Below are 27,995 nucleotides of genomic sequence, written 5' to 3'. Positions count from 1 at the left end.
TCTGGCTTGTAGAGTTTCTGCTGAGAAATCAGCTGTTAACCTTATGGGAGTTCCCTTGTATGTTATTTGTCGTTTTTCCCTTGCTGCTTTCAATAATTTTTCTTTGTCTTTAATATTTGCCAATTTGATTACTATGTGTCTTGGCGTGTTTCTCCTTGGATTTATCCTGTATGGGACTCGCTGCGCTTCCTGGACTTGGGTGGCTATTTCCTTTCCCATGTTAGGGAAATTTTCGACTATAATCTCTTCAAATATTTTCTCTGGGCCTTTCTCTCTCTCTTCTCCTTCTGGGACCCCTATAATGCGAATGTTGTTGCATTTAATGTTGTCCCAGAGGTCTCTTAGGCTGTCTTCATTTCTTTTCATTCTTTTTTCTTTAGTCTGTTCCGCAGCAGTGAATTCCACCATTCTGTCTTCCAGGTCACTTATCCGTTCTTCTGCCTCAGTTATTCTGCTATTGATTCCTTCTAGTGTAGTTTTCATTTCAGTTATTGTATTGTTCATCTCTGTTTGTTTGTTCTTTAATTCTTCTAAGTCTTTGTTAAACATTTCTTGCATCTTCTCGATCTTTGCCTCCATTCTTATTCCGAGGTCCTGGATTACCTTCACTATCATTATTCTGAATTCTTTTTCTGGAAGGTTGCTATCTACACTTCATTTAGTTGTTTTTCTGGGGTTTTATCTTGTTCCTTCATCTGGTATATAGCCCTCTGCCTTTTCATCTTGTTTATCTTTCTGTGAATGTGGTTTTTGTTCCACAGGCTGCAGGATTATAGTTTTTCTTGCTTCTGCTGTCTGCCCTCTTGTGGTTGAGGCTATCTAAGATGCTTGATGGGAGGCTCTGGTGGTGGGTAGAGCTGACTGTTGCTGTGGTGGTCAGAGCTCAGTAAAACTTTAATCCACTTGACTGTTGATGGGTGGGGCTGGGTTCCCTCCCTGTTGGTTGTTTTGCCTGAGGCAACCCAACACTGGAGCCTACCTGGGCTGTTTAGTGGGGCTAATGACAGACTCTGGGAGGGCTCACGCCAAGGAGCACTTCCCAGAACTTCTGCTGCCAGTGTCCTTGTCCCCACGGTGAAACAGAGCCACCCCCCGCCTGTGCAGGAGACCCTCCAACACTAGCAGGTAGGTCTGGTTCAGTGTCCCCTGGGGTCATTGCTCCTTTCCCTGGGTCCCAATGTGCACACTATTTTGTGTGCGCCCTCCAAGAGTGGGGTCTCTTTTTCCCCCTGTCCTGTCGAAGTCCTGCAATCAATTTCCACTAGGCTTCAAAGTTGATTCTCTATGAATTCCTCCTCCCGTTGCTGGACCCCCATGTTGGGAAGCCTGACGTGGGGCTCAGAACCTTCACTCCAGTGGGTGGACTTCTGTGGTATACGTGTTTGCCAGTCTGTCAGTCACCCACCCACCAGTTATGGGATTTGATTTTACTCTGATTGTGCCCCTCCTACCATCTCATTGTGGCTTCTCCTTTGTCTTTGGATGTGGGGTATCATTTTTTGGTGAGTTCCAGTGTCTTCCTGTCGATGATTGTCCAGCAGCTAGCTGTGATTCTGGTGTTCTCGCAAGAGGGGGTGAGAGCACGTCCTTCTACTCCGCCATCTTGGTTCCTCTCCCTTTGCCCATTTTTTGATTGAGTTTTTTTTGATATTGAGTTGTATGAGGTGTTTGTATGTTTTGGAAGTTAATCCCTTCTCGGTTGCATCGTTTGCAAATATTTTCTCCCAGTCTGTAGGTTGTCTTTTTGTTTTGTCGATGATTTCCTTTGCTGTGCAAAAGCTTTTAAGTTTGATTAGGTCTCGTTTGGTTTTTTAAAATTTTATTTCTTTTCCTTGGAAGCCTAATCTAAGAAAATATTTCTACGATTTATGTCAGAAAATGTTTTGCCTATGTTCTCCTCTAGGAGTTTTATGGTGTCATGTCTTTGTGAGTTTATTTTTGTGTATGGTGTGAGGGAGTGTTCTAATTTCATTGATTTACATGTAGCTAAAGAGACAGATTCTTAACCATAACTGAGTTACAGCCTACAGGTCAAACTTGGCCCACCACTTATTTTTATAAATACAGTTTTATTGGAACATAGCTATGCATATGAATTTACATAATGTAAATTCATTATATTAACACAACAGCAGCATTGAGTGGTTGTGACAGAGGTTGTGTATCCCGCAAAGTCTATCTGGCTCTTTAGTGAAAAAGTTTTCTGATCTGTAGCCTATACAGGTGCTCTCTGTACTTGCTTCTGAAGCCTTGAGAGAGAGGGGGAGACTTCAGGTGAGTTCCTTACATGAAAAAATAAGGAGTTTGACAGTGGTACTTCTATGAAAACCCACATTCTGAAAATGGAATCTGAAGTATAGTTATAGAGAAATGCATAAGTCTGTGGTAGTGACCAGGAAGAGGTGATAGAAATAGTCTGGCCTTCTTTAGGTCCATCTCAGGATCATTTGTCACTTCCCGGTTTAGAATTTTAGGGCTGGTTTGTGAAACATCAGTAAGATGGGTCTGGTTTTCATTGACCTCCCATTTGGATGTCAAGATATAACTCGGGAAGCAACTCAAAAATCAGTTTACTTGATAGTTAATACAGCTATTTTGTTGTGACCATTTTGACACAGATGACATTTTATATTTGCCTCCAGATTGTGTCTCCAAAATAAACAACTTTCAGTTGTTTTTTTTTTAATCCCAAGTAATGTGTTCAACACATTCACACTCTTAACCCTGATCCCTGAGCCTCAGTCCATTCCCTGCTTTATTTTCCTTGGTTCTCATTTCATCCCTGACCTCTGTACCCCCACTTCACCCTTGACTTTGACTGGGTCCCTGGAATTTTCTCCATTCTTGTGTCTCATCCTGTTCGAGACCACCCTGTCCTTCACCTCACCATATCCCTGAGCCACACTTTCTCCCTGGTGCTCAGAATTATTATCAAGGGTTGCTTAAGTCTTGAGTGTGAGAGAACGTAGTCTTTTGTGCATATTACCTGATAATCATAATCAAAATAATAATGATGAAGGCAGTACAGGGGGTTTGTTGTTGTTAACTCAATAAAATATTCAAAATGACATAAAGTGACTACTTCTCAAAAATCATATGTCTTGGCCAGGAAAATGGTGTTTCTGGATTTCCTAGAAATAACCAGGAAGGAGATACAATCTCAGATGTTATAGTATCTGTAAACCCATTCTGTATGTCCTGGAATTACCAAAGAAAATAGCAACATTGTTTTCTCACTTTTTTTTTTTTTTTCTGAAATGGCTCTGTGTTTTCCTGCTTGAAAAATGATTTACAAGTCTTCTTTCTTTTTTCTTAAAGATAACATAAAAAGAAAAAAAAAACATCATAGGGAATGATTTATCTTCACTCAGTTAAAGAGGACAAAGATCATAAAATCCTACTATAATGGGCCTAGTGGCAACTTATCTAAAAGAAAAAGGGCAGAGGAATAAATACAAAATTAACTTCCCAAATCCAAGTAGGCCTGCCATTCCCGGCACAGTTCTAGAGCTGAGAACAACTAGAAGCATGGTGGATTCCCCACAGCTTCCTCCATCTACAGTGTGTTCAGCATTAGCCTGGAATCTGCAAGTGAACAATGTAACTAGATACTGTCACAGGACACTGGTAGCAAGGTCCTGAGCATGAGAGTGTTTCAGCATTGAGGCAGGAGCTTACACGTGTTCCATCCCACCGCTATGTAGTGCTTATATTCTCTGGTGGATTTCTGATGTGTATTAGGTCTTTGTCTAGTTTAGTAGCCTCTAGCTATAATACATGTAGCTCTTGAGCACTTGACATGGGGCTGGTCCAAATTGCGATGTGCTGTAAGTATAAAATACATACCAATATCAAAGACTTTGTAAAAAAAAAAAAGAAAAAGTTTATATTATTATAATGTTATATATCTTTTATATTTTGAAATGATAATAGTTTTGATATATTGGGCTAAATAAAACATATTACTAAAATTAATTTTACCCATTTCTTTTGTAGCTACTAGAAAATTTGAAATTACATATGTAACTAGTATTATATTTCTATCAGACAGAGCTGCTCAGACTTGCGCACCTTGGTAACTCTTGTTGCCTTGGTCTTCCCCCAGACTATGTATGGGTCCAAGGCCCTGATAATAGGAAATTATGAATTATTGATTCATAGCTGGTTTGGCTTTATATAGCTGTTGGCTGCCTGGGGACCCCTACATCCCCACCTCTCTTCTAGACATTCCTTCCCAATCGTGGCAGCAACTTGAATTTGAAGAAAGCATTCTCCGTCCACCGATAGGCTTAGAAAAACAAAAAGGTAGAGTTCATTCAGCTTCTGCAAAAACAAGTTCCTATTATCCAGGCAGTGACAAAGAAATCCCAGAAATGGCTTTCTGCGGGGTTTACTTTTATTGAACAAGCAGTTGGACAGACAGCATTGTGATCAGGAGGTTTCCATAGCACAGACTGGATGAAGATGTCTCTGTGCCCTCAGATCACAGAATCTAGGAGGAAAGAGATGGAAAAGACTGAAAGTCAGTGAGTCCATTCCCCCAACAGTTCTGTATTGTTTTCTATAGTAAATAAGATGAGCTCTGAAGAATTCTTTGTATATACAGATGGTGAAGGTAGGCGATTCAGAATTGGGATACACATTTTCCCTCATGGCTTTCACCAACTCTTTCATCATTTGACCTACAAGAGAAGATGGGTAGGTTAGATGTTAGAAACTCAAAGACATTGTAGAAATGCAGGCTATACATTTATGATGGTAATAACATAGTCAAAGAAATCCATAGATTCCTGCATTCTGCTAAGAATGCACAATTTCAAATCACTTTCACATTTTATTCAGTTGATTCAGTGAGTATTTATTGAGTATCTAGTATATACTCCCTGTTGAGGTAGATACAAAAATGAACTCTGCTCTTGATTACACGAGACCCTCATGGTAATGAAAAAAGGAAGGTGTCATTCACATCTTTTCACAAAGGAATAAACTAAGCTTCAGAGAAGTTCACTGACTTGCCAAGATGTCACATTTGGTCAGGACTTAAGTCTAATTCCTCTAATAATTAATGCTTTACTATTATAGTTTGTTTTAGGCCATGAGATTTTAATCAGCTGTCTTCCTGCCTGACTCATCCATGTAGTTGTATATTCTTGAAATCAACATTTAAAACATTAAATCAACGTTTAAATTTTTTAAAAAGGTAACTGCATCTTGTCTGCTGGTACTACCTGGAACACTAGCAGCATTATTATTCCAAACTCAAACCTCCATTTTAGTTCTCACATTAACCCCATCAGGCTTCCTTTGATTTGAGTTGGCAAGCTATGGTCTTGTTGAATCCTTGAAAATCTTTGTCATGGAATTGAGAATAGTCATTTATTCATCTCAGAAAATAGTACTGGTATTTTTCTTAACATAGGCATTTCCTTCCAGTGTAGCTAATCTTTATTTAATTGAGATAATACCTTTTCTAGAGCCGTTGGTTTTCAGAATCTCCTGACAACTAAAGGATGGTGGCAGAGCACAAGAAATGAAGTCAGGGCTACAGTGGACCCCGAACAAATACTGATTAACTTTGGTAAATTGCAGGATTTCTCCCAGGCTGATTTTCTGTAAAGTGGGAAAGATAATGACCCCTGCCCTAAATACAGATTTACTGTGAGGATGCAGAAGGAAAGAGCAGATAAAACTCTAAAGAGTTACATAAATCTTAGTAGTTACTGTATAATGAAAAGTACCTCTCAGAATAGTAAGTAAAAGTAGGATTTTCAGTCTATTTTTCCAGGAAAGTTGTGACTGGAAGTTGTGCCAGGCCTTTTATTCATTCTTGGGATTCCAGACTCTCTTAGGGAATCTTCTACAGAGGAACAAGGTTTAGGCAATAGTTTCCAGCCTCCAGGATTTACACCCATAATGGTTATCAGAGCAGTGCTGGGCCATGACCCACCCATATCACCTTGGGGTATCCAATATCACATAATTGAATCATACAGCAGGAACTGAACTCATGCCTAGGACACCTCTTGCTCTAATGATTTGTTCCATCAGATAAAACCATAAATAATTCCTGTCATTAATAATGCCTGTTATATAACTTTAGCGGGAAAAAAAACACCCCAAAATGAAAGGAAGGAACTTGCAAAACCTTTTGTTCTTAGCTCTGGCAAGATGCTTCATTATTTGAATAAATACATCTTATTAGTATTATTCTATGGCAAATTCCTCATAAAGTAGTTTTCATCATGTTGTCTACATGAGATTACAGCAAGGCATGGTCTAAGGTGTGGTCTATAAGACTTGCATAAAGATTATTTTTACCTCCCTGTTTGAGATGTATGTGACCAGGTGTGTTTGTAAGATGGGGAGACACTATATTCTGGCAATAAAATGAGAAGCAAACCACTAACAGTTTATATCTAATAAGATAAGAAGATAGCCAACACAACATAGGGACTAGAGCAAAAGTTTAAAACCTCTCTTTATATATGTGTAATGCCCAGAGTAGATAAATGACTTTTTTAACCCACATGAGAAAACAGTGAAGGTCTCCTGACTTCATTCCAGTACCCTGCCTCCTACCCTGTGTTCCAGCTGCCAGTGTGAAACCAGAAACACCTAGCTTATAGCTCTTGTTTTTCCACTTTCCCATATCAAGGCTTGCTGAGTTCTTTTGAATATGGTCTCATCTAGTATTGCTTAAGATCCTCAAGTCTGGCGGAATTGTTTTTAATTCCATTATTGCCAAAGCTTTCTGTGGCAGTGCAATAGAGTAAAAACAGTTGTGAATAATAACTAGCTATTAAATCTTAACTTATTAAAATATTGTTTGTTTTATTAAAGATAAGTATATTTTAATACCAAATATAAATTTATTAAAATTATTTAAAAAAAATAAGCATTGTGCCAGGGTCTGTTTCTCTACATTCATACTTTAGACTCCTAGGCCTGATAATAATAATAAATGCCATTGCTTTTTAAACACTGGGCCAAATGCTTAGAAGTATTTATTAAATATTTTCAATAACTCAGTGAGAGCTTTGGTTTACTTATTTATGTGATTTGCCAAAGGTCTCGCATATGAAAAACATCAAAAACTCTGAACCCATATTTATCTGGTAACAAAATATTTTCTCTTATTTGAAAATTCCTAGTTTTTTCCCCAGGTCACATATCATCTTGCCTGAGGAAGAGATTCCTCAAATGCCATCACCAGGGAGAATGTTAAACTCAATACAGTAGTCCTCCTTACCCTCAGGATATATGTTCCAAGATCCCCAGTGGATGCCTGAAACCATAGATAGCACCAAACCCCATATATACTATGTTTTTTTTCCTATACATACATACCTCTGATAAAGTTTAATTTATAAATTAGGCACAGTAAGAGATTAACAATAATAATAAAATAGAACAATTATAAAGTTATGTGAATGTGGTCCTTCTCTCTCTCTCTCTCTCTCTCTCTCTCAAAATATCTTATTGCACTGTACTCACCCCTTCTTCTTGTGGTGATATGAGATAATACAATGCCTGTGTGATGAGATTGAGGTGAATGATATAGGTATTGTGACATAGCATTAGGCTACCATTGACCTTCTGAATAGGTCAGAAGGAGGATCATCTGCTTCAGGTAATCCATCAAACTATGATGATGTGGATGGCTGGATGACAGGAGCAGATAACGTCAATGGTTGGGAATCTTTGATAGCTTAAGGGTTTTTTTGCCAAAAACTTTTGGAAGGACATTGTAATCGGAAGTTGTCGCTCTTTTTTTCTAACTCATCAAAGTGTTGCTGCAAAGGTGATCATATGGGTGACTTTAATGCTGTGTTCCATCCAAGGATCGTATTCCATAATTTTATCCTTTAATATCTGTGCAATTTGAAACACTTTGGCAAATTTTGGTAATGTTCACATTGCTGGTTCTGCTTCAATTTCTTCATCTTCCTCTCCCTCTGTAGATGACTCAATAAGTTCTTCCAATTCCTCGGTCTTTAACACTTCTCAGTGGCCTTCAATATGTTCTTCCACTTCATCAAGCATGTCAGAATATCCTTTTCCATCAACTTGTCTTGCCCTGTGAATGATTTTCCTAACTTCTCCATTGATCCCCAGGAAGCCTTTAAAATCATTCATGACTTCATAAATTTTTCCAGCAGGCACTTACAGTTTCTAGTTCTAATTTATCCATTGCAGCTTTGAGGAATGTTATTGTGTCAGCAATAGTGAATGATTTCCAGCAGTGCTTTTTGTTCAGATTAGGATCTGCATCAATTGCTGATCAAATGTAATCAAATACCAGGCAGGTGTATGTGACCTTGACAAACTGAATGATGCCCTGGTCAAGGGGCTGAAGTCATGAGGTTATATATAGAAGCAAAAATACAACCTTGAAATTTTCATTTTCAGAGCAAATAGATTCAGGATGGCCAGGTGCATTGTCTATTATTAGTAGGACTTTAAATTCCAAGGCTTCCTCTTCCAAGTATTTTTTCACTTCCGGGATGAAGCATTGGTGGTATCATTCCATAAACAAGATGGCTATCACCCATGCTTTCTGATTATGGTATCAGAACACAGGCAGATAATTTTTGTTTTTGAGAGCAAGTGGGTTCTTCACTCTGTACACTATGCCTGGCTTAATCATATGCCCTGTGGTATGTACCAGAGTTAATCTGTCTTTCCATGTTTTATGCCTTGGTGCCTCCTTTGCACTTTTACGAATGCAGGTTCTATTGGGTATCTTCTTTCAGAGGAGCCTCATTGTAATTGAAGACTTGTTTTGTATGACATCCTTTCTCTTTAATCAACCTTTTCAACTCTGTCAGAAATGTGGCAGCAGCTTCTTCACTGGCAGACGCAGCCACTCCAGTAATTTTTATATTTTTCAGTCCAAATCTATTCCTGAATCTGTGTAACCATACTTTACTTGCAGTAAATGCCTTGGTGTCACTAATTTCAGGGGATCCCTTGCTGAAGTCTTGGTAGAGGCTTGATGCTTTCTGGCCCAGCACCTTGCTGCCAGTCAGAACACATTTTCTATTCATGTCTTCCACCCACCAATCTCATGCCTTTTCCATCTTAACTAAGCACTTATCACACAACGTGGCTGTAACTTTTGCAGTTTGAGGTGGAGCAGCAAAACTAACATAAATTTCTTTTTTCTTCTTCACAATTTCGTGGATAGAAGATTCATTCTTACCAAAGATCTGAGCGCCTCAGCACACAATGGTTTTTTTTCCCCTTATTAAGGTGAGAACTTTCACTTTGCACATAGAAGAAGAACTTTTTGGCTTTTCTTTGGCATATACGAATTGTCAGTGTCACTACTCTTGCACTCTGGGGGCATTATTCATTCAAATAAGGGTTATTTGAACAAAAGACTGTGATGTCATGACAGTTGATCTGATAACCTAGATGGCTAGTAAGTGACTAAGAGGTGGGATATGCTGGAAAAAGGGAAGATTTACCTCCTGGGTGAGATGGAGCAGGACGGTGCAGGATTTCATCATGCTACTCAGAACAGCACACAATTTAAAACTTGTGAATTGTTTATTTTTGGAATTTTCCATTTAGTATTATTTTTGGACCTTGGGTAACTAGAACCATGGAAAGCAAAACCTCAGATAAGGTGAAATTACTGTAATGTGTGTCATAACATCCTTGTAGGGATTTAAATGAAAAAGGCAACTTTTCATGTTGGGAAACAGTTTAATGCAAAGTATTGATACAAGGATATAAGGTTTAAGCCCACTTCTGTCAGTATCTGACCACGCTTGGTCTCTGTCTCATCTTTGTATTGCAGATCACAGAAAATAAAACCAACTCTGCAGAAGTGTTACATTATGCACATTGCTCATAAACAGTCTGTCAATGATCCCAGTAAACTGTAAACATTTAAAAATATTAACTACTATATTTTTATTCCCACATATTTCAGTAATTACTTAATTATCTTCACAATGAAGATGTGACCAATTCTGGGGTTATCTGACCTAGTATCATTTCCCTGGCCAGAGAAATGTCGATCACTCAGTTCAAGAGAACAGAAGCAGAACCCCCTGGTTCTAACACTGTCATCACGAAGGCCGGTGTACTTACAGATGCTGGCACTCTGAGAGCTGTTGTTTCTGGGTTGCTCTTCTCCTCACACCTTCCTTCACTGCGTATGCGTGTATTAGTTTGGCGTATTCTAAAACAGAAGAGGAAGTTTCAAAGATGGGAAAACTCAAAGTTATAATGAAAAAAAAAAAAGACAAAACACAACCAGGGATCAATGTGAGTGACATTTGGGCATCAAACCAGAACTGAAATTAGGGGTAGGGGCCGGGATCTGCATTCAACTGTTTTCCAGTAGGCATCATTCAGGTTTATTCTCTCTCTTCTGATTTAGCCCCAGATTTGTGCTCCAGGCCTGGATCTATTTCATCACATTTCATTCTCCTGTACACTATACAGTCATGGAATTGTTGAATGTCGGAAATAAACTTGGAGATCATCTAGAGCAAAAGCCATTATTTTATAGCTGGGAAAACTGGATCCCAGAGAGAAGTTTGACTTTATTGGATACCTATAATGTGACTTGGGGATTATAAAATAGAATATATTTTGTAAAATGTATTTTATATAAATATATATAAATTCTATATGTATGTTATAAAATATAACAATATATGATCATAGAGTGTGAATTTTATATCAGTAGTTGGAAAGAATCTTAAAAGATGAATTTTAATGCCTTTCTCATAAGAAATATTATATAGCAAACATCTACTTGTTTGCTTTGATGATAGGAAACTCACCGTCTGTCAGGACAGTTCATTTTGTCTTTGAACATTGTGCAAGTTGAAATTGCTTCCCTATAACTTCCTCTAAGACCATGGAAACCAATAATGTTCCATCTTGCCTGGGATAGCCTGAACCTTCTCTTCCTAATGTATACTCCCAGTTCTTTAGCTAAACAATCCATCTTGAGGTATCCTTTATCAATATTTTTATTATGGGCATTTCTGTCATTTCTGAAGCTCCCTTGAGTAAACTTACTGTGGGTTTATACAGTTAATGGAATGCTTGTAGAGCACTGGATGGATAATTTAGGGCCTGACATTTACACAAAAGAGAAGTTGAAGGGTTTCTGGGGTGAAAATAAGACATATATAGCAACAGATTCATGAATGGTTGTACTCATTCCTTAAACATTTAAGACATTTAAGAATTAAGATTCCTTAATTATTAAAACTCTGTAAGATCCATGGATAGACCTCAAGAGATTTATGTGCCCACAGATATTATGCATACAAATTTTTAATGTTTCATCATTTTCTTTTCCTTTGTGGAAAGAGGTAACTTTCTCTATATTATCAAAGGAATCTTTTTTTTTTTTTAATAGGGAGCATTTTCTTTTTTCAAATTTTATTTATTTATTTTATTTATGGCTGTGTTGGGTCTCCGCCTCTGTGCGAGGGCCCTCTCCAGTTGCGGCAAGTGGGGGCCACTCCTCATCGCGGTGCGCGGGCCTCTCACCATCGCGGCCTCTCTTGTTGCGGAGCACAGGCTCCAGACGCGCAGGCTCAGCAATTGTGGCTCACGGGCCCAGTTGCTCCGTGGCATGTGGGATCTTCCCAGACCAGGACTCGAACCCGTGTGCCCTGCATTGGCAGGCAGATTCTCAACCACTGCGCCACCAGGGAAGCCCTATCAAAGGAATCTTTGATCCCCAAATGTTTAAGGAACTCTGAGAGGTGTTGTACACACTAAGGAGGTAGATTTAACCTCCTGGATTTGGCCTTGGATATAACAGTAGTGTAGTGGAGAGAAAAGAAAACTGTGTTTAGACCCAAATCAACAAGATTAAAATCCAGTCTGATCTACTTCCTAGCTTTGTCATTTTAAACAAATTACCTGGACTCTCTGAGCCTCAGATTAACCTTCTGTGCAATGAAGATGATACCACTCTGTAGTGAGCAGTGAGGATTCAGTGAAACTGTGAATATGAAAGTGACTTACTTACAGATATAACACATAAAGCACTCATATTCAGATTTTAGTCTATGTATATGAACTGCAGAATGGCTCTTGCTTTTGTGAGTTAGTTGATTTAAAAGGAAATAAATGTAAATTCAGATATTTTCCTGGGATTGAAAAGCAGGATATCAGTCCCATCCTCACATTCTGGGCCTTGCTTATAGTGTTCTAAGAAGGAGAGAATGAACATATATGGACTGCAATGTTAAGTCTGAGGTGGCGTGGGGTAGAAAAGTCAAGATTTGCCACCATGCCCTTATTTAAAGCTGGTCAAATGAAGGCTGGGAACAGGTGAAGAATGTGAATGGAGGTGAGAGCAAACAGCATTCGAGCAGAAAAGCAACAAATCTACAACCAATAATTAAAGTATTAAAACAAATTCCTTGTATTTAACTAAAATAAAAATCGCAATTCTTCTCAATAATCCTGTGAAGTCAGCTGGCCCAGAGAACTATCTCAAGTTTTCCAGGGAAGAAAGTGAATCTCAGAATGATGAGATAATATGCCCACAGATAGATTATAATAAATTGAGAATAGGTCTGCCGTTTGCTCCAGTGTGCTTTCTTCTGCATGATAGCACTTCCTGCTCCAAGAAGACTTGGAGAGGATGGGAAATCTGCGACTATCAGGTAGTCATAAGGCCATTAGAGATTAGAGGCTGGGCTGACTCTGTATCGCAATGATTTTCAACTTTTTTCTCTTTACACGAAGGGTAGATGATGTTCACGCCCCCATGAGTGCACATGGGCTTAGATTTTCTCTAATTATTGTAACCCCACCACTTTTTCCTTTCTCTTCCACTCAGTAAACTATATGAAGTTTTATTAAAGGGATAACCTTAAATCCTCTGTATTTTATGCATGAATAAGATCATTCACAACATTTGAATTTTAACTGCTGTGATTAGTAAATTGGTTGCAACACACCTCACATTCATATCAGTACACTGCTGTGGGTCAACACTGTCATCAAGAGCCTCTACACTGGAAGGTGGGCTCATTGGACTTGTATACTTACAGATTTTCGTGACAGAGCCTGCAAGGATTGTTGTATGTCTGGCCATCATCACCACAGACAGGCTGTAAATTCTTTGGACAAAGGTAACCCATCCTGGGTAATACTCGGTACGGTCTGCACATCTCAGAGTTCTGAACAAGCAAAACATAAAGCACATTTGCTCAATGGCACTCAAGAGATATGAACTTGGGGAAAACCTCTTGATTTCCTCAATCATGTATGAATAAATGGTTAGTAAAGGAACTGTAACATAGGTTATACAAACCCACATATTCGTTTCACACCATTGTTAGGTAGACTTAACCTCCTGGATTTGGCTTCTTTTTACTAGGGAAGATTAGTAGCTAAACCAAGATACAAGGAAAAACAAAGCAATAAGAAAGCAGAAATCCTACATGATACTGGGCACAGATAAACTGAGGTATGCCCATAGGAAAAAAACTACCATGCAAGAAATAATATCCCTTTTTTTTTTTTCTTAAATGAAGACACTGGTTATATACAATCTAGAAAGGAGAGACTCAGAGGTAAATGCTAGGTAACCACATGGGTTTTTGAGTCCCAGCTCTGCCACTAACTAGAGGAGTGATTTATCTGACTTCTCTGAGCCTTAGTTTCTCATCTGAAAAACATGAAGAATAATAGCTCTTGCCTCATATTGTTGTTTTAGGGAATCAAATCAGATAATGCATTTATATGCATACATAATACGGTGTTTGGCACACACTAAGTGCTCAGTATATGTTAGTTGTCAGTATGTTTCCCAAGGTAAAAAATACATAGATTTTTCATGTAGAAGAAGGAACATTATTTGTTCTTGGCAGTCTTTTGGAAGTGTGAGTTTAATAATGATGATGATGATAATAATAACAACAACAACTTTATTAATCTTAAAGTAGGACCAAAGGGAAAAAAACACAGAAATTTTAAAAATAGGATTATGAAAGACTTAAATTCAGTGGTGTCAATAATTACATTAATATTAATAGGACCAAGTACTTCAGTTAAAGAACAGAGATTATCAGACTGGAGAAACAAAATGACTCAACTTATAATATTTACAATAAGTATACTTTAACTATATCTTTTTTTTTTATAATAACTTTTTTTTAACATCTTTATTGGAGTATAATTGCTTTACAATGGTGTGTTAGTTTCTGCTGTATAACAAAGTGAATCAGCTATACATATACATACATCCCCATTTCTCCTCCCTCTGCGTCTCCCTCCCACCCTCCCTATCCCACCCCTCTAGGTGGACACAAAGCATGGAGCTGATCTCCCTGTGCTATGTGGCTGCTTCCCACTAGCTATCTATTTTACATTTGGTAGTGTGTATATGCCCATGTCACTCTCTCACTTCACCCCAGCTTACTCTTCCCCCTCCCCGTGTCCTCAAGTCCATTCTCTACATCTGCGTCTTTATTCCTGTTCTGCCCCTAGGTTCTTCAGAACCTTTTTTTTTTAAGATTCCATATATATATATATGTTAGCATACGATAATTGTTTTTCTCTTTCTGACTTACTTCACTCTGTATGACAGTCTCTAGGTCCATCCACCTCACTACAAATAACTCAATTTCTTTTTATGGCTGAGTAATATTCCATTGTATATATGTGCTACATCTTCTTTATCCATTCATCTGGCAATGGATGCTTAGGTTGCTTCCATGTCCTGGCTGTTGTAAATAGAGCTGCAATGAACACTGTGGTACATGACTCTTTCTGAATTATGGTTTTCTCGGGGTATATGCCCAGTAGTGGGATTGCTGGGTCGTATGATAGTTCTATTTTTAGTTTTTTAAGGAACCTCCATACTGTTCTCCATAGTGGCTGTATCAATTTACATTCCCACCAGCAGTGCAAGAGGGTTCCCTTTTCTCCACACCCTCTCCAGCATTTATTATTTGTAGATTTTTTTATGATGGCCATTCTGATCAGTGTGAGGTGATACCTCATTGTAGTTTTGATTTGCATTTCTCTAATGATTCTTTAACTATATCTTTATATTTCAACCAGTAGGTTACAAGTAAAAGGATGGAAAATATATACATGCAAACACTCGTCATATAAAAGGTGGTATATCTATATTAATATCCCACAAAGTAGAATTTAGGACAAGAAGTAATAGCAGAGATAAAGAAGAGAATTTCTAATTATAAAATAATAAATTCAGTAATTAACAATCCCAAACATTTATGTACCTAAAGTATAGTTTCAAAATATCTGAGGCAAAAATTGACTGACTGAAGGGAGAAATTGGCAAATTTGCAAACATAAATGGAAATATTAACATACTTCTTTTTATAATTGATACCACAGACAAAAAATATCAACATATAATATTTGAAAAACAAAATTAACCAGCTTGACCTAAATGATAGTTATAGACCTCTATATCTGACAGCTGCAGGCTATACAGTCCTTTCAAGTGGACATGAAATTGTTGCCAAAATAGACCACATTCTGGGTCATTAAGCCAGTGTTGATAAATTTCAAAATTGAAGTCATAAAATGTAAGTTTTAGGATCACAGTGGAATAATTATAGTAATAAATGATAGCTATAAAATTCCTCAGTATTTAGAAATTAAGCAACACACTTCTAAAGAACTCATGACTCTAAAGTAATCATAATGGAATGTAGAAGTGTTTTGAACTGAATGATAATGAAAATACAAAATATCAAAACTCAGTAGCTAACGCAGTGATTTGAAGGAAAGTTTTAAGTAAATACATAAATAGAAAACCTTTTAAAATCAATAAACCTCCATTTCAAGAGACTAGCAAATAATAAGCAAATTAAGCTCAAAGGAAATAGAAGAAAACAAATAATAAAGAAAAGAAATTTATGAAATAGAAAACAGAACAAAGCCAAACATCGGTTGTGTGAAAAGATTAATAAATTGATAAACTATTTACAAAATTGACAAAAATGCAAGAAACACGCATTAGCAATATTAAAAATAAAAAAGTGGTACACTATATAAATATAGATATTAAAAGGATAACGTGGAAATGTTATTAATAACTGTATGCCAATAAATTTGACCACTTAGGCCGAATTAACAAATTCCTTGAAAACCACTTTCTGAGAAGAAATAGAAAATTTAATAGTAGTCTGTCTGTTGATAATTATTTCAGAGGTATAAAGAAGTATTTTCTAATTCGTTTTGTTAAATAATTCAAACATCTAAAGGGACTGTTTTAGACTGTGGTGAGTTCCATATCAATAGAGATAATTCAGGGAGAGTTTAGACAAGCACCTTCTAAGAATCACTGGTAAAGGTAGGACTGACCCAGGTATATCCTTAGTATTTTTCAGGTATCTGCCGCCCCAAGGTTGAACTACTAGAATAAAGGATTAAAAGAAGCAACAAGGACAGAATTATGCTTCTCTTTTCTTACATAGCACATCAACTCTGAACAAATTCTCCACCTCCAAAATAGACCTAGGATTCATCCACCTCTCATGACCTCCACCACTACCACCTTGGTATAAACCAGCCTCTGTGGATTACTGCTGTGGCTAACTAGCTGTCTACATTTTGCTCTTGTCCTCCTGCAGTGTATTTTCAATTCAGCAGGCAGAGTCATTCTTTTAAAACATAAATCACATCACGTCACTGCTCTTTTCAAAACCTTCATTCAGAATAATAACTAACGCCTTTAAAATGGTCTACAAAAAAAAAAAAAAAGGTCTACAAAATCCTACATAAGATGGCCTCCTGTTACTTTAATGACTTCCTCCTTTATGACTGTCTCTGTGGTCACTCTGTGTCAGCTGTACTGGGCTCCTTGCTGTACTGTGATCCCTGCCTCAAGGCTTTGCTGTTCCTCTTCTTGGAATGTTCTCCCCTCACTTACATGTATGGAATTAATCCCTTTAGGAGGTGCAAATGTCACCTTCTCAGAGAGCTCTTTCCTGTACAAGCTACTTGAAATTGTATCCCAGCATTTACTATAGCATTTTTCTACTTTATTTCCCCCTTGCTATCACATTTTATTTATTCACATCATCTATGATCTGTGTTCTTCCAGTATAAACTCCATAAGTGTAGAGAGTTCTATCTGTTTAGTTTATGGCTGTTGTTCTCATATGCACAGTAATGTTTGGAAAATAGTAGGTGCTTAATAATTATTTGTAGAATGCATAAATGATAGCTAAATAAATGACAATGAATAATGAATGTTGTTCTCTTCCCCAAGAGAAAGCTCAGCTCAAAACCAGGTTATTCAGGAAGAAGCATGATCGGGTTTCTGGTCTGCTGGTGATATCTTATTTCTTGATCTGGTGTTAATATCACAGATGTGATCACTTAGTAATAGCTGTACACTTATGATATATACACTTTTTCTATATGACTATTATACTTCAGTAAAATGTTTGTTTTTTTAAAAATAACACATTTTGGGAGGGATAAATTGGGAGATTGGGATTGACATATACACACTACTATATATAAAATAGATAACTAATAAGAACCTGCTGTATAACACAGGGAACTCTACTCACTACTCTGTAATGGCCTATATAGGAAAAGAATCTAAAAACCAAGAGTGGATATATGTATATGTATAACTCATTCACTTTGCCACATACCTGAAACTAATACAACATTGTAAATCAACTGTACTCCAATAAAAATATGAAAAAAAACAGATTTTATTATTCACAATAGCCAAGATACACACACACACACACACACACACACACACACACACACAGAGACAATGGAATATTATTCAGTCATGAGAAAAGGAAATCCTTCCATTAGTGACAACTTGGATGAATCCTGAGGGCACTAGGCTAAGTTAAATAAGTCAGACAAAGAAAGTCAAATACTGTATGACATCACTTATGTGTGGAATCTAAAAAAGCTGAACTCATAGAAACAGAGAATAGAAGGGTCATTAACCAGGGGATGGTACTGGAGAAAATGGGAGACATTGGTCAAAGGGTACAAGCTTTTAGTTAAAAGATAAGTTCTCGGGCTCTAATATATGGTATGGTGATTATAGCTAATAATACTGTGTTATATACTCAAAGTTGGTGAGTAGATCTTAAATATTCTCACCACAAAAAAGGAATGGTAATTATGTGAGGTGATGGAGGTGTTAGCTAACACTATAATGGTAATCATTTTACAGTCTGTAAGTCTATCAAATCAATGTGTTGTACACAAATTTACATAATGTTATATGTCAACTATAGCTCAATAAAGCTGGGGGCAAAATAGCAGATTTTGTGAATAGCTCTTCTCCATGCTTAGGGATCCCTAGTACAGTGCCTAATTTACTAGAAATATGTAATTAGTATGTATTTCACTAGTGTAACTCGTCTATTATTCTACTTGATTTGGGAAAATAATTAGATAAAATTCATGTTTGATACCTTTCTTTCTTCTTTTTTGGGTCATCAGATTAGGTGCTAAAGTCTCCCTTCTAGGACCCAATTCAAGATTGCACTTTGTGAATGAATATACTTCATGCTCTCATATCTTCTTTACTTCTTTCTACTCCTGACCTTGGCAAAGCTCTAAAAAAGCAATCCCATTAGGCTCAATGTAAATATAATAAGTATAAAATTACATATTTATATTTACATAAGTATATAATAAGTATAAATAAGTTCAGCATAGCATTCCAGGCTATTGGGAAAAGGACTTGGTTTGGAGGGGGAGTGGGAGGAAGTTGGGTGAAGAGCCTTTCTGGTTTGCTGAAATTAAAGAATTGAGGCTCCTAACTGCTTATCTGACTGCATGTGCCAGAAGTCACATTCATTATACACCCACTTTTTAAAATTTCAAAAATGTATTAAATTCGCTTGGAGCAGGGCTAATAATCTCAAAGAGCACAGCATAATGCACCGGTGAGTAATCTCAGAACTCTTTACTAAGCATGAACTCTATTTAATCCTTGAAAGTACTTGAGGCTGTACTGAATCAGTCCTTCCTAGACCTTTACATGGAATGAGGTTTATAGAGGGCAAATGTCAACAGCCCCCCCCCCAGAATAAGCAAATTAAGTTAATAAGTAACTTTTTAGAAATAGTAATTCTTACCAGAGAAGAAATGGAGGAATCTGGGCTGTCTTCCTCTTCAGAAGATCTAACGTGGGATGGCTTTTCTCGAATTCTTGTCCTTTCCAAAGCTTCTTTTTGACTAGAGAAGAAAAGTATTTTAAATTTACATCCAAAAGACTAGCTCCTATAACTTCCAGTGGGAAGTTAAACATTTCTAATAAAATATGATGGAACCGCAGAACATTGAATGAGAGAGTGACCAGGATGACATGTTAAGAAAAGTATACAGCTGGGAGCTGGCTTAACGCTCCCATTGCTTAATAGATGTGTGACCTTGGTTAAGTTGTTTAAATTCCTTGAACCTAGATTTCTTAGAACATAAAAAGAGGATAGTATTGGTAATTCCTACCTCAAGGAACATACTATGAGGAGCTAAAAAAAATAAATATTATTATTATTGTGTTCATAGTGTTTTTTCACAACCATCATCATCACCATCATTATCATCATCTATCATGTCCATTGGTCCCCAAAGATGGTTGTTCATCAGAATAACCTAGAGACCCTTTCTAAAAAACAAATTCCTTAGCCTTGGAGAGTCTGAATTAATATATTTTGAGGTACAAAAATCTGTGTGTGTGTGTGTGTGTGTGTGTGTGTTTAAGACTTCTCTGTTGAGTCTGATCTAGTTGTAGAATAAATATTTGGAATAATTTCTTGTAACTAGGATCCTGAGCGTTGAAAAACATTTTTTAAGCTACACAGCTAGTAAATATCATGGTTAGAACTTATGTTGGAATTTCCTGTCTTCAAATCCAGGTGTTCTTTCTCCTGTACCAGGTGTTCTCAACTTAAGAGCCTTGCATCTAAAGACTTGGTTTAAGGTCCACATGGATTCATGAGCACAAATGTATTTAATCAACAGTCTCTAAAAATGCAGTTCCCCCACTAGCTGAAGGGGGTCACAGGATCCTCTTACTCACAAGGTAATTCTGCACATGCAGCACTTGCTTTTATATAACTTTCCATCAGTACCACGCACAGGGTCATTCTCTCGAGTACGCATGAGCTCGTCATTCCTCACATACTCCCGAAAGTTACAGCACTCATCCTAGAAAATGAGAAAGGGGAAGTGGGCATGGTTTTTTCCCTTCTTGGATTGGTGGTTTTCTCAAACTTGGTTTTAGGAAGTCCTCTCTTGGCTCTAGTCTCAGACTCACTACACTTATCCCGGTAATGGAGGCCAAGATACGCCCAGACTGTCTAAACTTTCCATCCTCCGAACCTCTCTGCACTGGTCCTAGAAATGTAAGGAAACACAAAACAACACTTGATAGACCTCCTCGTCTCCCTTGCCCTTTCCATCAACCCTTCCTTTCCCCCATTTTCCACATGAGATATACTTTTGACCAAAGGACAATCCCACAGGAATCTAACTCTACAAATGTGATTATCACTGTTAAAGGACTGATTGAAGATGTCTTCTTTGTGATCTTGAAAAGCAAATAGAAAAGGCAGCATCATGCATACATGCTGTTGATTCACTGTTGCTCAGAAAACCATCTGGAGAAAACAGGGAAAAGACAACAAGGAGAGACACTAAAGGGGAGACTTTGAGACTAGTTTATTTGACCTGAATTGTTAAAGTCAATGTCAACAAGCGACATGAAGCCTCATTTCACATTTAAAGTGTCAGACATAAGCATGCGGATGAGGTGGTAAAGAATTTTACCCACTATCTTTCAATCCACATTTCTCCCAAACAGGAGAGACTAAAGCAATAATTGATACATACTGCAGGAGAGTTCTCTATAAAATTGAGAAAAACATTAAACCTCAAAGCCAGAAGATAAATCTTATAACCCAAAGTGACAATATTGATAAAAATCAATTTTCTTTGAAGCAGAAGATTAGCAACTTTATTATCCAAAAAGTGGAGAAGAATCTGAGGATGAAGATGAAAATAGTTATTTTTGTGTTTTTTTAAGAAATAACCTTTACATCATTTGAGGGCTTGACACTTGATTTTTCTTCTTTATTCTTTTCTCTTTCACTAGCTTCTTGCTCACTGCAGAATTAAAAAAAAAAGGATAGGGTAGTTTTTCCAGAGTTATTATTGAATTTTTTAACCAAGTATTTCTCCAATTCTAAACATTAGAATATCTAACACTGTTTTCTCATATCTAAAAAATATCTAAGATAGTTTTTTAACTAATGAGGTCTGATCGTTGGAATTTTCATAATACATTTGTGACAATGCTATCAACTTTCATAAATCCAGTTACTATACCATCATCCAGAATGATATAAATCTAAAAGGCCATTACTTTTCTTCCTTAATAGGATGTATTTATGACTCTCATAGAGAGAGTTGCTTCATTTCCCTTTTTATTTTGTTATTGAATTATAATGAAACTCTCCTGTATTGATTGTTCTTTACATAGTTATCATGCTTTAAAGTTTATAAACATTTAAAAAATATTATCTCCTTCAATCACTACAAAAACTATATTGTGTAGTTATTCTTCTCTTTATGTACAGGAGGAACCGAGGCTCTGCAAAGTGAACTGGCCTGCCCCATGGTACTTATCCAATATACTTCCTCTTTGAAGGTCAATGATGTTGGCATGATACAACAAGGTATTCTATCCCAGATGCCCCAGGTATGATTATGCTCATAATAATCAAAATATAAATTTCTTATGGAAGTGCTTTGGAAACTTACTGTCCTCTTCTAAAATGAGGAGCTATTATTATATTTTTAATGTGTGATGCTAAGCGCCTTAAGTTTTAAATTAAGAGGAACTATTTTCTGACCGTCACAACATATCAAACTGATCCATAAACCTCTTCACTTACAAGATGCTCTGACACATAGCACACTTGTTGATGTGCATCTTGCCATATGGATCTTGAACAGGGTCGATTTTTCTGTTGCAGATAAGCTTTCCGTCTCTCACCATGTTCCAGAATTCACGACACTGATCCTGCCAATGGGAACAACAAAAAAAAAAGATGTTATTATGATAGTCTGATCTTTATAACTGAAAACATGATTGATTGGTTATATGTAAACTGGTAACGCTTGAGGAGGAAAATAAAAATCTAGAGAAAATAAAATTTTAGAGATGGAAAGTGTTTTAAAGGCACTGTATTCAATATCTGCTTAAGAAGTTTGAATCCTCTCCATAACAGCCCTCTCAAATAATTGACTGCCCCAGTGGAATTTCACTGCCACCTAAAGCAGCCCATGCCATTTTTATACAGTATGCATTAGGCTAAATCCTAAACCTGTCTCCCTGCACCTCTACTCATTACTCCACACATAAAAAGCCCCGGAATGCACTGAAAGATGCTCTTCTGGCAAGACATATAAACATGTAAAGTTTTAGCTTTGTTCCTCAAGAACAAAAATTTTTTTAAATTGTTTCATCAAATCTGTATTATATTCCAGGCACTTTGTTGTGTGCTCTAATGGATTTCCTTTGGTTGTCATTAAAAAACCTATAAGATAAACACTCATTATGCCCATTTTACAGATAAGAAAAATAAGGCTCAGAGAGATTAAGTAATTAAAATCAGTGTTGGAACTGTGGTCAGAAACCTGCTAACAACCAGGCTATACTTCTTGCCTTCTTTGCCTTTACAGGGCAGAGAATAAGACTCCTAATACATCTATAAGAACATGGAGCTGCCTTTTTCACTCATTAACAAATAAGAACCTTAAAAAGAAGGCAATGGAATGGGCCCACAGGATTTGACCACTGCTGAAATTTTGGACATCCATAGAAGTTTGTCTTAAACTTGTTTTAAGCCCAAGGAGCCATAGTAGAGATATGGGAAGATTACCTTAAAAAATACTGCCAGTAACCTAGATTGAAGTTATCCTTCTTACGTTCAATTGTGGTACCCATGAACAACTCCAGACCTACTTTTATCTGTAGCATTTTAACAATTCTCTGGAATTGAATACCTCATCAACATGAAATGTCTCATAGCCATCATTTTTAAAAGTTACTAGAATATATTTTCCTCCTTCCGGTACCCAATATACCACATACATCTATGTTTATGATAGCACCCATCTGTCTGTGTTGCAGCCTTTGCTCTTTGGGTGCAAATCTCTGGCTCTTCTATTTGTTATCTTTGTGTAGTTAACTCCTCTGAGTTTTTCTCAACTGTAAAATTGGAACAATACCATCTACTGCATAAATTTGGGGCAGGTTTAAATATGATGGTGCATGTGCTTTGTAAAGCTTATTTTACTTTGCATATGTAGATAAGACCATAGTTTTCTTTTTACCACATGCACAAAAAGTATCTGGATATTTTCTATACATACATATATACAGAGTATTTCTTCTTGTTTGAAATTCCTAAAATAGATATTTTAAAACTTGAAAAAAAATGATCAATATTAGAAATAGAGTAGATGTCCAGTAGAGATCATTTGAAGTTGTACAATAAAGTCTTTTCTCAAAGCCATTCATCTACCAAAATGCATAATTCCCAACATATTTTTCAAAAATGAACATTACTATTAATGTTTCATTTTGTGTAGTCAGTATAGAACTAATGGAAAGTTGCCTCATTAATGGGAAAACTTTCCTGGGGAAATTTCACTATTTCACTTTTCTAATTGAAGTCCATAGATGGATTAGAAGAGATTGTGCTGTGTCATATCCTATGTGCTGCTGTTGTAAAGCACTGAACCTTATTTTTAAAACCCCAAATTGAATACAAGATGGCACTAGAATGCCAAGTCAAGAATTTATCATCTGGAGCTCCAAGCTTTTGATACTTTTTTTCTTGTTTGTAATTTTGGCATCTATTTGCTTAATTGTTTTAAAACTTCAGAAAAACAAATCCACTTGATAATAACAATAATTTGACAATTACCACTGTTCCTGCAAATGTGTGGTAATTGCATCAGAGTTGCTCTTAGGGCATTGAATTCCATGCTGTTTCTTTGAAGTTCTGGCCATGTCTTTCTTGTTTATCATTATATCCACAACGACTGGGACAGAGTAGGCATTCCATAAGTATTTGTTGAATGAATCAGTCTTGCAACCAATCATCCAAATTTAAGTATAAGCACATCTAACATATATTACCTCTTTTCCATTGTTCTTTTCGGCTGTGTTTCTCACGTAGACCTGCGCTTTCATTTTTCTTTCGGCTGCTTCCCTTCCCCTTGAAGAAAAAAATGAGAAGAAACGTTTCAACTAAAGTGAACAAACACCTCAGGTGTGCTTTAAAAATAACCGTCATTTTCTCAGTCTGATGAGAAATGATTATTTCCTTTAAGACTCACAATTAAAGGCCCATTTTTGAAAAATAACTCACAGTTTTTCCTTACACATAGCACACTTGTTGCTATATGTCTTGCCATCTGGACCCTGGACGGGGTCACTTTCTCGGGTGCAAGTAAGTTGTCCATTTTTCATTTGACTTCTAAACTCATCACATATATCCTGAAAAGAAGGAAAGATTAAATTGGAAATGGCTATTTTCACATAGTATATGACTGAGCTTGAAAACTGGAAGATTTTGACTCAGGAGTTGGGCAACCACTTAACCTTGCTGTGGGAGGCTCTACAACGGACCACAAAGGTGTCCAAGTTTTAATTCCTGGAACCTGAAAATATGTAGCCTCATATGGCAAGCAGGAATTAAAGTTGAAGATGGAATTCAGGTTGCTAACCAGGTGACCTTAGAATGGAGAGATTATCCTGGATTATCTGGGTGGGCCCAGTGTAATCACAAAGATTCCTATGAGTGAAATAGGAAGGCAGGAAAATCAGTGTCAGAATGATGCAGCTTAAAAAAAAAATCAACTGGCTTCTGCTGATTTTAAAGATGGCCACAAGCCAAGGAATGCAGGCACTTCTAGAAATTTTTTAAAAAGGCAAAGAAATAGATCTTCCCCAGAACCTCCAAAAAGGAAAGCAGCCCTACTGACACCTTGGCTGTAACACAGTGAGACCCATTTAGGATTTCTGAACTCCAGAAATGTATGATGATGAATTTGGGTTGCTTTACCACTGTTGGTAGTAATTTGTTACAACAGCCGAACCTCATTTTCCCCATCTATAAAATGAGGTTGAAAAAAACTTAGTTGACCAGGCTATGGAGATACTTAAATAAACTACTATTTATAAAACTGTTTTATAAAGTGTTAGACCGAAAGATTTCCATTTGCTGTTAAATTTCTACACTGAAAAAGTTATCAGGGATATTCCCATTAATGATGACTTCTGATGTTCTAAGGGCAATATCTTGACTGGCAACATTGACACCCTCTTTCCACATTTTTGATAGTTAAGTAACGACTTACAGAAAGACCATTCTTGCCAAAACCTAGTTAATGATTCACCTTTCCTAATGCTGATTCATTCCCATTTGATCTGTAGCCAGAAGTCTTATTTTTTTCCTCTGCTTCTCTTTGCCTGGAGAAGAAAAGAGTCAGTAGTCATCTTGCAGACACATACTCAGATTTGGAAGGGGCCTTAGAGTTTATGTATACTAAACCACCTCCTTCACAGAGAACCTCTCTGCACCTCTCACAGATGGACGGTGACTTTGGTTATTAAGAAGGTCCCTCATTACAAGGTAGATATTCTAGGCAGATCCAGTCAAGTTAATCTCAGAGTCTCCTTTATTTGTATCCAAATTAATCTGCCTATAGCTTTCATCCTTTAGTCTTACTTCACATTCTCAGGAAAACACAGAGCAAGCCTGCTGAATCCATTACCTCTTCCTGATATTAATCCTTTAGATATCTAAAGGCAAGTTTCAGGTCTCCAAGTCTGGCTTCCTCAGTTCTTTCACCTTTTTATCATAAGTTGTGGTTTTAATTCCTTACCAGTTCACCATTCTTATTCCTCCATTTGTAGGTCAATCTATTATAGTACCATTTCAATTCATTATAATATCATTAGAGCCCAAGATAGAAAGAAGACAAGTGATACAGGAAGTACCTTAGGATCATGGTTTTTTGGGGTTTTTTTTTTAACCTTTCACCTTTCTGATAAAATATTTATGCCAGTGGTTCCTAAGTTTTCATGTACATTAAGAATCACCTATGAGATTTTAAAAATCAGATTCACTGTCAATCCCAACAATTTTACTGACAAGATCTACATTGGGATTCAGTAACCTGATTTTTAACAAGCAAGCCAGGTGATTCTGATGCAGTTGGCGCAAGATACAAATACTGCAGAACTCTAGTAGTACACGTATTTCTCCTTCAAAGTTTCATTTGGCTTTATGCTTAAAAGAAACGTGTATGAATGTATATAACAAGAATATGTGTGTGTGTGTATTTTAGGGAGCTCCCTTTTCATATATAAGAAATAGGGAAGTGGTAAATGTATCCTGAAAATTCAAACAAATATAAAGTCATGAAATTTTAATCAAATACTAGGAAAAAGAGACCACCTATAATGATTCAGTCTGGTGGAATTCAATTTACAATCACAGCTCTGCTCAAAAATCTCCAGTGGCTTCTGATCACACATAGAATAAAATCCAATGTCCTCCTCTTGGCCTAAAAAAGCCTTATATGATCTTTCCAAATTAATTTCTGCCATTTTCCACGCAGTAATCTTGAGACATAATGACCTCCTCTCTCTTTCCTGAGCTTGAGAATTTCATATATATCTTCAGAAACGTGCATTGGCTCCTGCTCTGCCTGAAACTTTCTTCCTTCAGATGGCCAGCTGGCTCATTTCACTCCCTTTTTCAGGTCTCCCTTACCTGTCAGACTTTCCCCAAACACCATAAAGTAGCACCTCCAATCCCTTTCTGTTGCCTTACTCTGCTTTATTTATCTTATCAACACCTGGTCTTGTTATGTAGCTTTTTACTTCTTTGTTTATAATCTGTCTTTCCTATATTATAGTTCCATATGGCAGGAATTTTGTCTTGTTCACTTGAAGAGCACCTGTCCGTGAAGAGTGCCTATTATATAGTAGGCAGTCAAAAACCATTTATTGTCAGATGAATGGGTTCCAAAGATTGTAAAATTATTCGATTTATGTTGTTAAATACTTTGTTATGTTGTTAAATATTTTGTTACCTGGAGTACCAGGTAAGGATCTTATAACACAGATGACATGGATTGTATCAGCAAAGTTTTAACTTAATAATTGTTTGCATCTGAGAATCATCATTTGTTCCTTCACAAAATTACCCACTATTAATATGTGATGCAGAAAGAAACAGTCATATGTGAAGAGCTATCTCAATTATGTACATCATACCTACAAAGTATGAGGTGTGCAAAGGGGCAACATAGGGTAGCGTAAGAGATCATAATAGTCATTATTTTATTGCTATTAATGGTGACACCTGTTATTTGCTGAACACTAATGACAGTGCTAATAGTGACCATTCACATTTTTTGTGCACCTACTTTGTGCTAGGCACTGTGCTAAGAGTTTTACATAGTTTTTCTCATTTAACTTTCAAAAGAAACATCATGTGGCTACTATGATTATGGCTGCCCCACCCCCACTATAAATGTGAGCAGATTAAAGCCTAGGGAAGTGAAATAACCTGTCCAAGAACACGGAGCTGAAATAACCATATGATGCTAATACCCTAGCACTGCCCCATTCTGCCACCCTGCTTCTATTAAAGAATTTTATAACATGGAATAAATACTAGGCTGGTATTCAGAAGAACTGGATTCTAGTTTCAGCTCTGAAGTCACTCCCCCATGAGACCTTGTACTTAAAAAAAAAAATTCAGTTTTTCTCATCTGTAAAATGCAGCATTTGGAATAACTAGATTTTATCACATGGCCTATAGTACCACAATCACAAGATTGTGATTTTTTTTCAAGGAGAAAAAAAATGTGTGGAGAAGCATTAACTGCTTATTAAATGCATATCAATTAAATACCATAATTAATAGCACTGAGATATA

The 27,995-nt window shown here is 36.8% G+C and overlaps 1 protein-coding gene across 3 annotated transcripts in view; it reads right to left on the bottom strand.

The window, feature by feature from the left end:
• Positions 1 to 4,284: 4,284 nt before the first annotated feature.
• The window catches only part of SPINK5 (serine peptidase inhibitor Kazal type 5), a 76,688-nt gene continuing 52,977 nt past the window's right edge, over positions 4,285 to 27,995 (bottom strand). For 2 of the 3 annotated variants that reach the window (XM_057540822.1, XM_057540824.1), the window contains 10 exons: positions 25,441 to 25,513; positions 24,411 to 24,538; positions 24,179 to 24,257; positions 21,924 to 22,051; positions 21,060 to 21,132; positions 20,048 to 20,175; positions 19,104 to 19,203; positions 13,042 to 13,172; positions 10,102 to 10,192; positions 4,285 to 4,682 (listed from right to left, as the gene is read on the bottom strand). In XM_057540822.1, coding sequence (XP_057396805.1) covers positions 4,674 to 4,682; positions 10,102 to 10,192; positions 13,042 to 13,172; positions 19,104 to 19,203; positions 20,048 to 20,175; positions 21,060 to 21,132; positions 21,924 to 22,051; positions 24,179 to 24,257; positions 24,411 to 24,538; positions 25,441 to 25,513 — 940 coding nt within the window. In that variant the 3' untranslated portion in view covers positions 4,285 to 4,673. The remainder of the gene's footprint in view (positions 4,683 to 10,101; positions 10,193 to 13,041; positions 13,173 to 19,103; positions 19,204 to 20,047; positions 20,176 to 21,059; positions 21,133 to 21,923; positions 22,052 to 24,178; positions 24,258 to 24,410; positions 24,539 to 25,440; positions 25,514 to 27,995) is intronic. The other variant, XM_057540823.1, reaches the window with a different exon arrangement.

The sequence above is a fragment of the Balaenoptera acutorostrata genome, chromosome 2, assembly GCF_949987535.1.
Source record: "Balaenoptera acutorostrata chromosome 2, mBalAcu1.1, whole genome shotgun sequence".
NCBI classification, from domain to species: Eukaryota; Metazoa; Chordata; class Mammalia; order Artiodactyla; family Balaenopteridae; genus Balaenoptera; species Balaenoptera acutorostrata.
The sequence above is the reverse complement of the archived record's forward strand: the minus strand, read 5'-3'. Positions and strand labels throughout refer to the sequence as shown.